Genomic DNA, 18,580 nt, shown 5'->3' on the forward strand with positions numbered 1-18,580 from the left:
TTGTTTAACTCAAATCTAAGCACAAGCAGTGATGAAACACCATTCACAAAATATCTGAAATGGGAAAATTTTCCATTACAGAGTTCCATTCCGATGTAAACTACACCAGTGTACTTTCAACGTATTTCTGTACAATTATTCTTTTAACATTTTATTAATTTGTTGTCTGTAACACTGTAGCTGATGGTACACTACAAAATCAGCTTCAGTTCTTACAGTGCAAGCATGCAATACAGCAAGTTTTTAAGATGAAGCCTCATTCTACTGAAGAAATTTGTAATTTTGCCTTATAATAATAACTTCTCTTCCCAAAAGCATCACTATTATTAACCCTGCAGAATTTACCTCAAGAGGATGCAAGAGAGCCGCCAGATTTGCTAACAACAGTTAAACTGAAAAAAGAAATAGGCACCATTTTTGCATTTCCAGGTTTAAAAAGAATTCAGTATCTTTAAAGTAAACTCACTGACCATTATTTTCTATAGTAATTAATTACACTATCCTCTTCCATCAAAATACATATGCTCAGTGTTTTCTTGGGCTGTTGTCCACCAACAGCCAAAACAGTGATGAAAAGCCTCCATGACCGAAAAAGACTGACGTAGCAAAACTAGCTCTTGAATCAAGGTGTATGTTTCTAGGAAACAGTCCAGCAGGCAGGGTTAATTCCACGAAAAGTCAATGCGGAAAAGGAATCCCACTCCTGCTTAGAACCTTACCTCCTAACAAGAAATAGGAGTTGATGGAAAACACGGCCAAACCTATTTTATGCCTAACAGTATAACTAAATTCATATGGCACACTTCAGCTGTATTCAAAGCAGGATCCTTTTCTCTCTCCTCCATTTTAGAATAGTCCGCAACGCAAAATGCAGTTCTAACAGTTCTGGGTTTTGGCCCCTTCCTACAGGGAGGCCAAAAGACAGAAGACACGATGCCAAAAGAATAATTATTAACCTCTATTACAGCACCACAAACAGTTAACACAAATTAATTCACAGCCTAGCGCTGTCATGTCTCAAGAACCCTAAGGCCCACCCGATCAAGTTAACGTATTACGGTTCTTTCCCATTGTATACAAGTTGCTATTACCTGTCCAAACTCCACCTCAAAGAAACAGAGCCCAGCATGCCGCTTCCTAAAGTACTCTCAGCTTCAATGTTTCACTGTTCAGCTTCTTCCAGTTCTCTGAGGCTCAAAGGACAGTCCAGATGTCCCTCAGAGCACTGCCCTTCTGCGGTGTGACACTAAGAACCCCACAATCCTGTCAGGGAAAGATCAGTCTCAATATAGTTGAAACGAGGTGAAAAGGGAACTACTTGTGCATATGCGTTAAAAACTAGGGTACTGGTGCAAACTAGTCTTTTATCAGGTAAACAGGGAATACCCAGCAATAATTATTTGTTCCAAAAGCCATATCCCATGAAATTTCCATCTCTGTTTTTGAGAATGGAATTACCAAAAAACTAGGCCAGCAGGTCGAGGGAGGGGATTCTGCCCCTCTGCTCTGGTGAGACCCCACCTGCAGCGCTGCGTCCAGCTCTGGAGCCTCCAACATCAGAAGGACGTGGAGCTGTTGGTGAGGGTCCAAAGGAGGCCACGAAGATGATGAGAGGGCTGGAGCAGCTCTGCTGTGAGGCCAGGCTGAGAGAGCTGGGGCTGTTCAGCCTGGAGAAGAGGAGGCTCCGGGGAGACCTGAGAGCGGCCTCCCAGTGCCTAAAGGGGGCTGCAGGAAAGGTGGGGAGAGGCTGTTCAGCAGGGCCTGGTGTGACAGGACGAGGGGTAATGGTTTCAAAATAGAGAGAGGCAGATTCAGATTAGAAATCAAGAAATTTTTTTTACGCTGAGGGTGGTGGAGCAGTGTCCCAGGTTGCCCAGAGAGGTGGTGGGTGCCCCATCCCTGGAAACATTCCAGGCCAGGTTGGCCGGAGCTGTGAGCAACCTGATCTGGTTGGAGATGTCCCTGCTCCTGGCAGGGGGGTTGGACTGGATGGCCTTTAAAGGTCCCTTCCAACCCAAACCATTCTGTGATTCTACTTTTAAGTGTTTTCACAATGTCAGGACAGATAAAGCTGCAATTCAGTCACTTGATGCAACCGGAAATTTTTGTGGTCATACATTTGCTACTCAAATGCCTTAAAGAGCTTTAAGGCAGGCAGGTCGTACCATCAGTTTGTCTTTTCATCCCTTTTTACAGAATGACTGAGCAGTTTCATTATGGGAAAACAGCACTCTCCTGGTTTTCTCTAATGAATTGCTAAAAGAAAAATTAAATATTCTCCAAATGTTTCCACCCTGGTAAAGTTAAATATAGCTGCCCTGCACCTAAACAGCATACGCCATTCAGTTTCTCAGAGGCATAAAAAAAAAAAAATTCAGTAAAAAGACAGAAAGGGAAAGAAGTTCAAAGTCAATGTAAAAGCATGGAATTCTACTATACTGAGTTTCTAAAGGTGATGCTTTAAAGGTCAAATACCAAAAGTAAAAGTGACAGCAATTAGCAAATGGCCTTATCTAGGCTTAACAAGAACAGGTCAGAGAATATTAAAGGAAATACGCAGGACTGTGTTTGGCTTTTATGAGAAAACTAAGGATTTCCTGCAGACAAGAGAAGAACAGTGAGCACAGATGGTTTCAATACAAGTGGAGATTTCAGATACGACTGCCCACGTCTCAGTAACCACAGCATTCAGTTATCATTCAGAACTTCAAGGTGTGATTTAGCATGGTTTAGACCTCACCAAATAGGAAAAAAATAGGAATAAAATAAAAAGATTAAAACAATGAGTGTTTAAGAAGCACATTGCCTCTAGAAAGCACAAGGTTTATGAACACCTCTTGCAGAAAGATGGCAAACTGATCATCTCAACAATTTTGCAGAGTCATTATTTAAAAAAAAAAAATAAATAAATTCCTGTGAAATTGTCAAACGAGCCCACAAGAACACATCTGAACTTTTCGCTGTGCATGCTCTAGCCTAGAAGCTGCCTTCTGAAAGCTAAAATTTAGGGGTAAAGTAAGATGAGAATGGTCATTTTTCCTTGCTTTGAATAGATTCCTTTTTCTTTCTTTCCCATTTTGACAGGGATCTTCATCGCATCTGTCTGTTTTCATTAATTCACTTCCGGCTTAAAACAAAACCTGTATGTTTTTGTAACATTTTATTGCATAGACTTATCAAAACACAATGATTCAACAGCTGGGTATTTGTGGGAAGAAATCTGAACTTCATCAAGAGGAAAGTGATGCAGAAAGGGTTATTCCAAGGAACTTCTCAGTAACACATAATGAAGTTCTTGGCCACTTCTGCCTGTGTTTCTTCAGGAGTCTTTTTTAACACGGACTAGAGTCTTTCTAGACAGAGAGCAGAAAGGTCAGGCACCTGTAACAAGAAACTAGGGAAGCATGAACAGAAGTTCTCACTCTGTGAATACAAAAAAACCGAACCAGAACTGGCAAGGGACCACAGGGTCAAAATGCCAGAGCGGCGAAGATGGACCTCAGAATCAAGATCACAGGCTCATGGATACAGAAATGAAGTTCCTACCTATATCTTGCTTTTTATTTAAAAGGCTACACAATTCTAGCAGGAAAGCAGTGTCCCAGGAGTTCCGTCTGGCTCTGTTCATTCATGAATCCAGGTGCCCATCTCCTCAGACGCTGATAAGTTTCCTGCCGTTCCTTGCTTTCTGTGCAGAACAAAAATAGAACTTCCCACCGCATCCCAATTCATTCATCCAATTTGATCGTGAGGTGATCAAATATGCCTACATTCCAAGAGTAGCAGCTGTCTCTTAGTTGTAAAAATAGAGCAAATACAGAAAACCCTAAACTATGGCAGCTACCAACTGAACAAGTAACAAGTATTGGCCAATAAAGCGACTAATAATAAATTAAAAGACTATTTACCTGCTTCTTTTCCCAACTTTTCTTTACAGTTGTTTACATCTCCAGTTACTGAAGATGCCATACATTTATATTTTTCCCTTCCAGAATCCACAAAGCAAAATGCAGTCTTAAAAAAGTCTCCCTCTACTAGTGATTTGAGCATACAAGTAACTTGATCTAATCAATAGCAAGAAAAGACTAGACATAGTCCAAAAATGAATAGACCAAAGTACTTACTAGCATCAGAAGGATAAATTAGTAGAATGAAACATTTTTTTCCAAAAAAAAATTTTCTTCTTTCATGCTAATAATCTATTAATCAGACTGTTAATAAGCCTCCTGATTAAACTCAGATCCCTTAGAAAGCTCTGAACAAAGTTACTTTACGTATATGGATTTGATCCAACTGCCTTTCCAAGGATTCATTACATTTTTCCTTATTGAGTAGTCCACCCACTCTGCTTCACCTAACATTTTTGCTGACGCAAGAAAGCGAGAACAGAGAGTGTTCAGAGATAAAGGTCACCGACTGAAATCAGATCTACTCGCAGAGTCACTGAAGAAAGATTTCCAATACCGCACCATTTTCATTGTCTCTGCTGTTACCACTGAGCAGGGCTTCTTAAAACACACAGGCACACGTTTAAATTCAACAGTATTTGTTTACATGCATCTCTCTCCAACAAATCCCCTTGGGAAAACTAGTACACCATGAAGGGTGAAACTCATGCTTGAATCATTAACTCTGCTTCCTAATAAAAAGCAGTAGGATACAGCAGCAGTAAATACAGAGGCTACCATCTTAATTTTTTTTTCTTCTTTTTACTATTAATAAGGAAAACAAATTCAAAGTCTTCTCCATTCTCAGCAAGTTATTCATATAGCACAAACACTGACACGGCAAATTTCTCAAGAACTGTGTGAACAACTGAAAATAATCTCCAAGTATTGTTTGCGAGGCACTTCAAACAAGACAAGCACCTGTCAGGCACCCCAGTACCACAGATACACAGGGAGCAAACGCTCACCAGAACTAGCTCTCCTACCTTGACAGGGCTCGACGCCTTCGCTTTTTCTTTTAGGACTTCACGGCTCCATCTGCAGAGTAGCTGTCTCCCCTGAAAACACCCAGCCCCTCTTTTTTACCTGCTACACTGCTAGCATATATACACAGAGTTGAATAAGGATGCACTCATTTTTAATTACAAGCTGTAAAAAAAAAGAAGTTTAAGAAAGATTTTCAGTAGCTTTAAAAAAAGGTTAGTGGCAAAAATTAGCCTGACTAGTTCAAAGCCCCAGGTTTCTCCTTTAGGAAAAAGCACATTAAAATACTTTAGCTTTGATCTGTAATTAGCACATACTGTGTTACAGTATCCTAACATATTATACGCTTCTTCAAGCTACACTCTTTTTAAAGCCTTTTCACAAATGAATACACAAAAAAGCTAAGAGTAAAGGTGATGCAGAATGTGAAAAAAAAAAAAAACATTGGGGAAAAGACATTTCGAAGCTTTTAAGGTTTATCAATTATGTAGCAAGGTGCCAAACTATAACCATATGCTAAAGAAAAACACTACAAGTCAGAAAGTGTGGCATCACAGACGTCTGGGGGCAGGCAGTGGGTCTTTTTGTTCTTTAAATTAAATCTAGCAGTCATGGATTTAAAAAAAAAAAAAGCGCAAGAGAGATACTGCTGAAACCCAAAATAATCAGATTCCAGGTTTTACAATTTGCATTTATAGATAATGATAAATCAGTATCACAAAAAGAAAATACACAAAGATGCAGAAAAGACTACTTTAAAAATGCTTTTTCCACAATCATGATGTCAACTATTTGGACAGAAATAGATGCCTAAGAAAAACCTCAGAATTAAAGCCACAATCTCTCCCCCTTGAGAGTGTGTGTGCGTGCGCAGTTTTCAGTTCTGTTTTCTTTCTTTAAGTCAAAAGACCCTTTTCTCATTCATTCCTGACACTCAGCTAATGAGCAGTTTGGAAATGTCTCTAGGCTTTATTTATTGTGCGCTATTCAAAACCTATTATTAAATATACATTTCGGGGGGGGCGGGGGGGGCACAGCTCCCTGGTATGCATCCTTGGAATATCAAATTAATAAAATAAACTTTGTGAAGTTAATCTTCACCAACAGCCTTAGAAACGATGAGGTAGTAAAATCCCTGTTTTACAGATTAGAATGGGGGCAAAGAATTAAGACCAAAAGTGTTAATTAACTCTGGCACCAGTTCAAGCACCTCCTTTTCGACGTACCTAGCTTTATGAAACAGTTTGTTTTCAAAGCCCCGTTTCCACTCAGAACAGATGAAGCTGCGAACACTCCATACTTCTGCAAACCAAACCCTGGAAGTTTTACCTTGATTATCAGAAACACAGAAGCAGCAATTACAATTCCCACCAAAAAACCGTGGCTGCAGTGGTTTACACAGTATCCCTTAGGAACAGTACCAGAGACAGTAAGAAAAGATGGTCTTTGGAAGAGCATTCGGTGGTATTAACCACGAAACCTGTGTCGTTCCCAAATTCCCTGCCCTGACAACGACCACTGCAGCAAAGAGGGCAGCACAGATGCAGCGAATGGTGGTGCATGTACTGCACCATCAGAGGAGCTGCGCTCATAACACTAAATAAAGCAGTGGTTCCCTGAAGAAGAAATAAACCTGCAATTTGCTGGAGTGTAAGATACTCAGTTGCAGGATATTCTAGCCTTTGAATGCTTGATTTTGCAGACTCAATGTTGCTTCTTGGATTATAAGCAATTCGCCAGATTCAAAAAAGCATGAAAGTAACTCCAGAAGCACAGGCTCTCTATTACATCGCGACGCAGAGCTTCCCAGCTGACCAAGTAACGTGCAGAACAGAGCATCATCCTGCAGCGGGCAACGGAGAGGTACCACCAGCGGACTTCACTCACGTTTGCCGACAGCAGCGGAACAGCACCGCTCCTGAACCCTGAGCCCCGCTCCACGCTCGGCGCGGCAGTACACTCCAGTACAGGTTCTTGGCTGCATTCCTCTGCGTTTGATTTGTAATTCCTACACATCCCACCTCTTCTCTGTCCCCACCCCAGACCTGTTCCTTCCCCGGTTTCTGTCACCTCACCCCATTCTTTCCCTTTACACAGTCACATCCTATTCCCAGCCGGTCTGAGTTACTCCATCCAGGCTCTCTCCCTGCTGGCAGCCAGTTTGTCTCTGGGATCCTTGCCCAGTCTGTCCTGTTCTCTGGCCACACACGAGCTCTTCTCTAACCTCACTGTGTCCAGTATTGGGACTCCAATTTCATAGTTTCCCAATCCATTACTCTTACATTCATTCTCTGACACTCCTCAGTCTGTACTGCCTTGTGTCGTAACTTCCTGGTCTACCTTCTCTCAAAAACTGCTCATCAGCTGGTCCCAGCCCACCTGTCTTCCCCATTCCCAGTTAGATCCTCTCTCCCCTCTTAAGGATCACTTAGCTGCTTGTCCCAGCCTACCTCTGCCCGCCTAGTGTATTGTCTTCTCCCCATTCATCTCCGATTAACTCCATTCCTCATGCTGTTATAAAGAGAAAATACCCTCTGAGAGACAGGAAAGCTTCAGCCCATCCAAAGCATCTGCAAAAAGCTATTTCTGGCAAAGTCATTTCAGTCACCCATACTGTAGGCTGAAGCATTCATAGTCACTCAGATAGCATGCAACACTGCCGGCACCAAGAGATGCAGGAGATTCACACAGCTCTAACGTAGGGAAATTCTCCACTTCGGCTGCTACGCTCCAGCAACTTCTGTTAATCACATATGAGCTCCTGTGTTACAAGGATTTAAGTTCAGGTGTGTTTCCACAGCCATTACTGTAAGAAAAATCACCTAAGTTTTAAGTCTCCATTCCAAGGCACAAGTGGCTTACAGTATCTCAGATACAATGGTAGCTAGATTTTAAAATAAATAAGTAGATTAACAAACAAATGAACGCACAGCTCAGCAGAATAATACATTTTTCCTCAGCCATCTACTAAATCATATGATGTTTTCTGAAACATACACACCCAAACAGGCAGCTGGGGCGTTACGTTTTAGTAAGAAACGGCTCTGTTTTGACAAACTGAGGATACATTCTCACACAGCTAAATCTTTGGCAGCCCTAACAGCCAAGGGAGTCACTACCTAGCTGCACACGCGTGTGCACAGTAGAACACAGCTTCTGCCAATGCTGCCACTCAAACTGCACTGGAGACACCATCATTGTCCCACCAGCCTTTCAAACACAAATGCCAACAACCTTCCACAGCTGCTAAGTTGTAAACCTGTGTTTTGTACGATAAAGAGATGATACAGTCAGTTAACAGCTGAGGGGTTCCCAAAACACTGGGTCATGCCCCGGGAAGGAGTAAAACCCTGACCTGCCAAATTCTGATATTGCACCTCTACTTGACACAGGTGCTCCCTAGCTTCATACTCCCAAAAATCTTCCAGTTATCACACCAAAAGAAAATTAGCACTCCTGCCATTAAACAAACTGTAGTTAATGTATGCTGCCAACGTTCATCAGGTAACCCCACTGTCTGAAAAACCACCTCTATTTCTAGCACAATCTCAGGACAGCAATCCACCAGAAAACAGTTTGACAAAACAAGCGACTAGTTTCCATTCCCAGCAACACAACCCACTTCACTGTGGTGACAGAATGGTTAACCATCTACCCGTCCTGCAGTCCAAGGCAGCCAGTTTGCAGACAGAAAGAGGAATTTGTTTCTGTGGCAGTATGTGCCCCCTCAGCTCCCTGCCATGCTGCAAGATCAGTGAGCAAGTATGTGAGTTCGAAACGATGTGAGTAACCCTCCAGTCAGTGCTGCCCAGCCTCACAGATGCCACTGAACACTTCAGACAAGGCAAACTGTAATAACTACCCCTTGTCCCTGTGTTCCTTCCAAAGGAACTGCCATTCCAACATCTCTACAAACCCCCGAAGGCCCATTTCACCCCACGACGCGCTCGGGCTGTGTGGATTCTGCCATGGAACCACAGCTGCTTCACATAAGCAGGAGCAGCAGTCCAGGCTGGCAAAGCTGCCAACGATGGAAGCTAAAATTGCTTCCATGCTTTTAAGTCCTTAAAAAAAAAAAAAAAAAAAAAGACAAGCTGTCCTGTAATATAGCATGAGCAAGTTAGTCAACCCTGGAGTACTGTAAATAAGTTTCAAAGAAACTCACTGCTAATATATTTTGGCACGGGGAGATGAGGGAGGGTCTGCATCCCAGACCACGAGGACAGGAGAAACTGCCTGTCGTAATTTCACACAGTAAAGCCTAAAATATCCATCGCTGGTGAACATCAGAATGATAACCAAGGAGATTCCAAACAAGTCTAAGCAGAGCTCTAGCTACTGCAATAAACCATTTAGATGTGCATCCGCTGCTGGGAAGGATGTCACGACGGCTGTTTTGACCGTCCTGTAAAAACCAAGTATGTGTGAGGACAACGAAATCACTGTTCCCAACCCCAGACACCTGAGTTATCAAGATGAACTTTGTACCAATGAGAAGTTTTAAAATATTTGTCGTATTTTACCTAGCTAATTATAGCATATTTATTCTTTTAAAAGTTGAAAAAATACATACAGAAGGTGTTCTCTGAAGAGTGGCTGAAGTGCCTAGGTGACATTTTGTAGAATTCAAATTATTTTCCATCTATCTTGAGAAAGCTGCAAACATATTTTCAACTTTTTAGATGAAAGCTTTCATGCTTGTTCCCAAAACATGATGAACTTCCTTAAGATCTGTATGACATATTCAGTTTAAAGCTTGGTTTTTTTTGTTGTGCTAAGATTATTTGCCAGAAAAACTAAAAATATCTGCAGAAATTAAATAGATCTAGAAGTTTATTGTTGATTAAAAAAGAAAACCCACACCACAACACTTCAGTGTCTTGATAACATCCCTTCTTACTAATAACTTTATATTTCATCTTAAATGATATGCTAATTATTCTGCAAGATAGTTCATATTCTCGTTTCAACATCTTCAGCACAGACTTCACTAGCCAGTTATTTTTACTGAATCACTATAGTGTATTTTCTTGATTAAGGCAATTAGTAGATTCTTCTTTATTTATAACATTTTTTTATCCAATTAATCAATGGTGACTTTTAAAAAGAAGATTTTTAAATCCCAAAGAAAAAGTCCACAGAACAATTTTTGCCCTGTCACTGTCTGTGGTGGAGGAGAACTATGACTAACAGGAAAAGGGACCAAGCCTCAAACCTGCTCTACAAGATATTTTTGTATTGCAAAACGAGGTGGTATTACAGGGTAAGAAGGAGTTCTCATCAACTACCCTTAACCTTGGTTCCTGTCCGCTGTCACCACAGTCCACGGCGGAGACTGCAGACTCCGACAAACAGACCGTGAGCCACTGGGAACCAGCACAACAGTGACTAATTATTTACTTGTAAAATCTTTGATGTAATAGTATCCAGGAGCCTAACTCCCAGAAACAGAAAATCAAAGAGTTTTTCCTTCTTTGACCACCTGTGTGGTGTTACAGGTGTTACTGTGTAACAGGGGTTACACAGTACTGTGGTACATTCTCCAGTGTAAAACCAACTGTGAGCCAAACCCAACTACTTCCCCCTCCCCGGCCACATTTGGCACTCGGCATGTCAGTGATACTGAGAGGCAAGTCCAAGAACTCTAGCAGGCCATGAAAAGCTGCAAGATAAGAAATCCTCAATTTTGGATCCTACTCTTGACAACGGAGGCTGTCCTGAAACATCTTACTGACAGAGGTAATTAAAAAAAAATAATAATTAAGTGGATTAAATCTGTGTACGTACATACATAAACACACACAGAGAACACACAAGATAGATCTGATTTCATCATGCAATTTGTAAACGCCAATGTACAGCCTTTTTTTTTTTTTTTTTTGGACATACAGCAGAGTCTATGAATTCTATCACAACCCATACGAATGCACCAAGTGCTTTTCCCTGGCCGTCTGCTCAATGGGGACAAAGGCAGTATTATTCACAGGTAACGAGAGGGATGGTGTAAGAACTGGGCAGCAGGGATGTGGTTCATTAAGGGAAGAACTAAAGAATTCATTAAGCTAAACTGTGAGGCACAGCAGCTTTGCAAGTATTCTCTGAGGTGCCCATAATGTCATAACAAATACCCAAGTAAGGCAGTTTTCCCTCACAGTAATGTTGGTTTCAGCGTCACTCAAGCCATGGTCACTCAACTTCACCAACATGCTTGATCCTTTCCGCAAATCACACAACAAGCCCGGTACCCAAACACTCTTCTGGGGATGCCTCAACACCTTCCAGCAAACTTAGAACAGCATTCTAGCAACAACACTGGCCATCAAAGCACGGTTGGTTTGTTTTAATAACACAACATAGTTATTTACCTTCGTAGTGCAACACGCAGCCATTCTGCTAGGAAGTTTCCATACCGTTACACATCATTTATTTTTCAGGCAACTTTTATAATACTTCTTTAAGAAGATGCTATGTAACTGATGCGCCCCACATTTCAAACTCATACCGTCCAAGTAGTCTACCAAATCATTTCCTCCTGCAGCAGCATGAAGACGGAGTGCATTGTGACACCTCATACATATTTAATAATAGCCCGATAGGCTGTCATTAACATCAAACAGCAATCTACGTTTGCTACATTAAACATGATCCCTGTGTTAAGAGGACAATCACAAAGTGCCTCCAAGATCGAGCCTGGAAGAAATACCCACCAACTTGGAGAAGGTGTAATGAGGCCAACTGCACTGAAGAAGTCATTATTCACACACTGGATTTAAAATGAGAAGGAAGAAAAAAAAAAAGCTGGGGAAAAAGAAAAAGCTTCAATCGGTCATAAGACCAGACATGCCATAAGGCAATCTGTCACAGAATACTCATATTAATAACTGTTGTGTCAAAACTGAACATTCAAAATAAAAGACAAACCTTCCTTTATGTTTTATGAAATGTAAGCCCACAGAATTAATAATTCATGAGATGAAGAAAAATATCAGATTTGGATATAAATATTAACAAAACGCTGTCAGCTTGTTTAGAACCAAATTTTGACTGTCCTACCTTACAATTATCAATCTAGAAGGGAATATTCTTCAAAAGCTCAAAAAAAAAAAAAAAAAAGATTAGCATGAAAGTCATTAATGAAGAAATTAACATTCTCTATTCACGTAGGTCTCAGCAAAACGGCAGAACTCTGTTCCGTGCCTGGCTGTTGCCGAGCGAATGCTAATTGACTGGCATGATTCCTTCCCAGAGTTACGCCGTGTTGACAACAATAACGTTGGTGTGCGCACAACAAGTACACCAAAGGGACAGGCTGAAACCGAGACCAAGTGGGAAAAGAGTCGGAAAGGAGTGGAAGTAGTTGTCACATGACAAAGATTTACAAACAAGTTCATATAAGTTTCAGTATACAAAGTTTATACAACGAGTGTTGGATAAACTTTTCTGAATAACTAAAAGAACAGGCAGTTAAAAACTACAAAAGAAAGCAATTAACCCATAATGCACAGCCACATATCAGTGAGTTCACTGCATGCGATTTCAACCAAATGTGAAATATTTTCTCAGAATATTTGTTAGTCCCAAGATAAAGAAGTATTTAACCAGACCTATAAAAGGATGTAGTTATTTCCATTTTAATCTTTGTTTTGTTTGCTAACGTAGTTAGCAGTAGAAGTTCAAGATCTAGAAGCAACTTCTTGCTTTATCATATATCGGCCCTTCTCTACTTTCACTGCTATGACAGAGAAAAGAATACTGGAACACAAAACACATCTGTGCCAAAAATCAGGAATGCCATCAAAATGTATTGTTCTAAGTGGCAGTGACAGTGCTTTTCTTTACAGGTTTTCTTCTTCTCCCCAGCACTAATATAATTTCAGCCTAGTTATGCCCCCATCTGCACTTCCATTCTGGGCAACAGTGTTAAAAATCCTTACATAAGCATCAATATTTGGCATATGTTAAAAAGTCAGTCTAACTACTCCACTTTTCTCCACAGTTCCTGACATTTTCACTGCATTTCACCCAGTGATGAGCACGCAGAGTGAAAGGCCAAAGAAGTGAATGTTCCGGGCTTTTAATTTTTTTTAAAAAAGTTAATTCCTACCTTGATCATTCTAGAGAGATCTCCAGCATCAGCTAATTCCAACACTATGTTCAGTTCATTGTCTTCAATGAATGAGGCGTAATATTTAATTACATTTGGATGATTCAGTTGCTAAAAAAGAATAGTAATGTACATTTTAGCGCACAGCACGTCTTATCTTTAAGACTGACATACAAAACATTCTTATTTATGCAAACAAAACAACCCCTAAAATCTATTTCAGCATGAGACAAAAAGAACATGCTTATGAGAAGCATTTACAGATAAACATTCTGCAAGAACATGATGGCATTTTAGGATAAACATGATGACTGAATTGCAATTTCAGAGGAATTTTGCTTCAGTGTATCTGTGCAATAACATGCTAAACTTATCTGAAATGGCAAAGTCAATTTTTAAGATCAGTATTTTCCTGTACACAGGACACCGTTACTTACAATACTGTGGGTTTAGCAGAAAGTTCTATTTGAGAATTTAACCAGTTTTCTGTAGGATTTACTTCTCAATGTTAATTTTTAAAGTGATAAAGAGTACAAAATTTCTTAAGTGAGGCTTATAAAAACTCTACACAGACAACAGGGGACACCTCAAGTATACCTATGAAAAACCTCATGTACTTTGGTAATGGCTGCCCGTTTTAAAAAACAGGTAGTTTACCTTAAGAAGATCTATTTCTTTGATGCAGTCAGCACGGGCTTTGGCATCCATTAAATCAAATATCTATGCACAAGAGATAAGACATTTTTATTAAGTGATAAAAATACAGCAACTTGAGTGAACATTATCATTATTTCATCGCATCCATAAATCAACCGGAGTTATGTATTTGATGGCAAGACATAACACTGCAGTAAGAAATACCCCTCATGCTCTGATGTACTGCTTCGCTGCCATACCAACTCTTTCACCCTCCTCGTAAGAAACGAGTCCATCACAAGGACAAGTTTTCCAATGACTTAATTGCCACCTCCACATCTCTGTTTCAAACACACAGCAATAATTTAGCACCTTTCCTTCAAGCTGGTTCTCATCCAAATGTCAGATTCCTCTCCCGCTCCTGCCACACCATTATCACAGACTGATTCTTTCTACTGAGCGTACTTTTTTTCTTAGTCTCTTGCTAGTCTTCCTTTTCTATTTTAAATAATGCATACACTTTTACTCTCTCAGGATCAAAACTTTATTGTCACCTCCAATTCTTTCTCTCCCATTTCCCTCCCTTCAGCAAGCGATTTGGGTTCTGTAATTTGTTTACTAGAGCACTTTCTGCTAAGCCCTCATCTCCTCATCTGTCAACTTGACTTTTACAGTGAGACACCTCTACTCTTCATTTTTTTCCCCACCTCCCATCTGCTCCAAACGATGATTTGCAATGATACTTTTGCAATGTATCTCATTTTTCCCTCCTGCAGTTAATCACGTTACCCTCCACTAACTTCAATTTTTGTTTGTAATATTTTTTTCCTGCCATTACAGTACTTGCCCACGTTCTACACATCTACGTTTGATCTAATGTCTTTCCATTTTCACTCCTTTTTTTTTTTTTACCACCTTTGGGTTCCCTTCTCACTTCACTCGGATGTGCATCTCCATACACTGCCACCAATGTTCCCCTTCAAAATGACCCAAATGTTACTTCTGCAAGACACCTCTCCTCTAGCATTTGCCATTATTTTCTCAATTAAAAAAAAAAAAAAAACCAAACCCAACACCACTCATCAACTTCTGCGCAATCTGCCTATTACATTTTGAGCTATCTCAAAGAGTAAGAGAGATGCACTATGGGTTTATATATATATATTAAAAAATATAGAGATGCACTATGAGTTATTAAGTTATTGCCACAACATTTATGAGATTACCTTTTCCAGCTACACCTTTTCAATGTACACGATTTCTTTCTAGATAGTCTCCAGGTAAAGACACATTACGTGCTGCGAAGATCCCTGGTACCTGGTTCCACCAGCTCAAAATGATCAAAAGCTCAACAGCTGACAACTTCCATTCCATATCTTGCTGCCAACTCCAGAAACAAAATTAAAGATTACCAGCACTCTGAGTACTGAATGTCTGCAAAGAGGTCGTCTCTTAAACCGAGTGCATCGCTGGCCATGTGAATCACACCTCCTTTCACTCTCCCCGAAGTTCAAACACATCAGGAAGTCCCCATTCGATCTGCTAAACCTCACCTCAGTTTTCTACGCCACTATACACAGTGAGTTTGTCACTCCTTTAACAAACTGAAAGGAAAAGTCTAAAGACTTGATTCACAGAGCACCTGTGTGCTCTTGACCAGCCACTACTTCCCTTCAGACATCCAATCTTCTAAATTCAGAGCCAGTGTAAGAAAAAACAGCCTGGAACGGAGGTAAGATTCACTTTCTGACAAAAGGACAACCGTAAGGCAAGAACTGAAGCATCAGGCTAGTAGATAGTAAGAAGGGGGAGGAGGAAAGAAAGAAGAAAACAAAACTACCTACCAAGAAAGAAAGGGAGTAAACCATCCCACAACCACTTGTATACTAGTGCCAGGATGACGGAAAATGAACAGGCTGAGCTAGAAGGAATTCTTCAAGGAGGAGACTGGAGGACTTCACAGAAACACAGCAGGCTAAGTCACAAGCAGGGAATGCTAACACTAAGAAATACGGTGATTTCAGATGTAGTAAAGAGTTAGTACTATACAGGAAATCACAGGTACAACTGTTAACTGGTAAGTAACACTGATGGAAAAGAGAGAAAATATAGTTTATGAATTAAGGTTGGGAACTTAGCGAAGGAGATAAGCCAGCCTGTATCTGTTACAGATCTCAACTCTGAATGAAAAAAAACATTGCACTTACATCATTTTGTCAACAGGCTAAAGCCCTACTGTTTGGTACAGTCGTGCAGGACTGTAAAGATTTTTCTAGGAAACACTTAGGAAAGTCCTAAACATGAGAGGTAGTACATACACTGAGGAAGGACTGGCAAGGCATGAGATCATAATTGTCTTTCCCTGTAACCAGAGACCAGCAAATGCAAAATTTTACACCCCCTCTCCCAAAAACAATACCAGTATGTACCAGGGAGCAGGGGAAAAAGGGGACAGGTATAGCGGCACGACTCAAAGCTTCACACTTTAGCTAAACTCTAGGTAAAACCTATACCTATAGCTCTAGATAGGACCTGTACTACAGACCTACCTATACCAAGAGTGTTTCCCTACACACCTAAACGAGCAAATTTTGTGAGCAAATTTTTTTTAGAAGCTCTGCCTCTGACAGGAACATAAATCAGTACCTCTCACAGAGGAACAACAAAACAACAAAAATAAAGCCCTAGACTCAGGACTGTGACAGATCTAGGATCAAGGCATAGGAAAGAAAATTTCTTTTGTGTATTCTGGCTGGTATTCCCAGTACTTCTAATTTGTTATTAAACAGCCTGTTATTTAACAGACTTAAGTTTTATAAACATGACTCCCTACACTTTTGCTGCAGTGGCAAATTTGTCACAGCTTCAGCTAAACTGAATATTTCAAACTTTACCTGAATAAAATACTGCAAGACTGAAGAACTGAGTCTTCTTCTATCCTTACAAACACAAGGACAGACAATCTGAAGATTCACCTCAATCATTCTTGAGGTGCTCCATTAGATTTTGGTCCAGATATAACCTCAAGACTATAAATAGCATTTCCCAGAGATCCAGAATTTCAGTTTCACAAACATTAACCTCCTCCTTTAGGAAAAAACAAACAAACAAAAAAAAACCAACAAAAAAAAAAAAAACCAACAACCCAAAACAACAATACAAAAAAAATCACCCAGCCCGGGGTCTCTAAAGGACCTCTGCCCTATCAGACCAGATTCAAACAGCTTGCAGAGATTTTCTTTCTGAATAGATTATCTTCCCATTTTGCTCAAGTGCTGCAGTTGGGATCAGAGGCCCTTGGTGTAACAAGCCATGTCAGCTCACGAGGAGGCTACTGTAAACACAATGAGAAAACTTCCACCTTTCATCGGCAGAAGATGACTCAAGACTGAAGAACGTCTTAAGCTGAAAAACGGAAACCACCATGAAAGATGTTAAGAGCTTAAGGACGTCCCTTCCAGCACATGTCAAAGTTCCAGCTGGCAGTAGTCAGCAGGCTTGTTTCGCAGGAGCTGCCGCAGACCAGATGACTGCGCAGGAGAAGCTGTCCTCCGCTTGCGGTTCACTGCAGACTGGCCAGTACGAAGAGATGTCAGCCCTTCCATCACAACAGTGACCGCTCATAGCTTTGCACACACTAACTCCATCTTCAGCTAGTACTGCTCCGCAAGCCAGCCTGAAACATCAGCTTGTGCCCGCTCCTTGCTGGCACGCGTGTCGCACACAGATTTCTCTCACACACACAGTTCGTAGCCCTATAAAGACAGTATTGGATTGCTATCAGCAGGCCACAGGCCTCAGAAACACGAGGTTTAAACACTTTGCACGTGTTCGCTAGACTTCTCTTGGCCTGAACTATGTAGAGCCACCACCAGCATCCTCCTCCCAACAGAGCTCGGGAAACTGGAAGGATGAGCCTGAACGGGGCCGACGTGAAGCAGCTTGTGTACATCGATTATTGGGAACAAGCAGTAATTAGACTACAAGTGTCAGCATCACTGTAATTGGCTAACAATAAAAACTGCTGCATTTTGATTAGACTGCTAGGGCATTAATTAGACTAACAATAAATTCTAATTCTTGACTCCACTTACGAGGTCAGGATCACAGGGTAGTTCAGGTTGGAGACGTGTTTCTCTAGTCAGCACAAATTGCACAGTGTAAGACACTCATTTAAAATTTTAATTATTTTTCCCCAATTTCTATTTTCAAGGACTATGATAAGATTAACATTTCTACAAAGGAATTGTTTGCTGTGGAAAAGCTAATAATAAGCAAAAGTTTTCATAAGTGTTTTTATGATGTGCCAGTTTTCATGAAGACTGTAGTAAAACAAAAACAAACAAACAAACAAAAAATCTCACTGCAGTAAGCACTATTTCCTGAAAACAATTAGGCCAATACAGCTGAAGAGACTTAAGAGAGCATTTTAAAAGCCCATAGCATTTCTTTTTCCACTTAGCAAGAACACTAAGTGAAACAAAAAGTCCACTTTCAGCTCCCAGTTTTTATCTCCTACTGTAATCAACAGCATACAAAGGAAGAGCAGAAGGACAAGCACACGCTGATACTTACTCCAAAATATTCCCCTCTGCGTGCTATACAGCTAAGGGATCTCTGGAAACTTGGCCTTGAATCACTTCTCCAGCACCTTCACGTGGGCATAGACTATCATTTTATTCTTTCAGCATTCTAGAAATACCAGTTGTAAGTACCATCAAGAGATATTGATATTTTTAGGACAGTTTCTAAGCCATTGCAAGATACAGAGCAGGAACTGCTCCCTGTGCAGATACGTACACTGAACAAACAGGCTGCAACACATTAAATCCATTCCTGAGTGAAATGCTTACATAGACGCTCACACGTGCAGCTAGAGCATTTAGAAGCATAGCAACGACATTTAGAA

General features: G+C 40.6%; 1 protein-coding gene across 2 annotated transcripts in view; it reads right to left on the reverse strand.

Moving 5' to 3' along the window:
* The window catches only part of NEK7 (NIMA related kinase 7), a 68,891-nt gene that overhangs the window by 23,509 nt on the left and 26,802 nt on the right, over nucleotides 1–18,580 (reverse strand). For both annotated transcript variants that reach the window (XM_086753074.1, XM_086753075.1), the window contains exons 4-5: nucleotides 13,693–13,755; nucleotides 13,036–13,146 (exon numbers count right to left, since the gene is read on the reverse strand). In XM_086753074.1, coding sequence (XP_086609200.1) covers nucleotides 13,036–13,146; nucleotides 13,693–13,755 — 174 coding nt within the window. The remainder of the gene's footprint in view (nucleotides 1–13,035; nucleotides 13,147–13,692; nucleotides 13,756–18,580) is intronic.

Source organism: Chlamydotis macqueenii, chromosome 8 (assembly GCF_036417535.1).
Source record: "Chlamydotis macqueenii isolate bChlMac1 chromosome 8, bChlMac1.mat, whole genome shotgun sequence".
In the NCBI taxonomy this organism is placed as follows: domain Eukaryota; kingdom Metazoa; phylum Chordata; class Aves; order Otidiformes; family Otididae; genus Chlamydotis; species Chlamydotis macqueenii.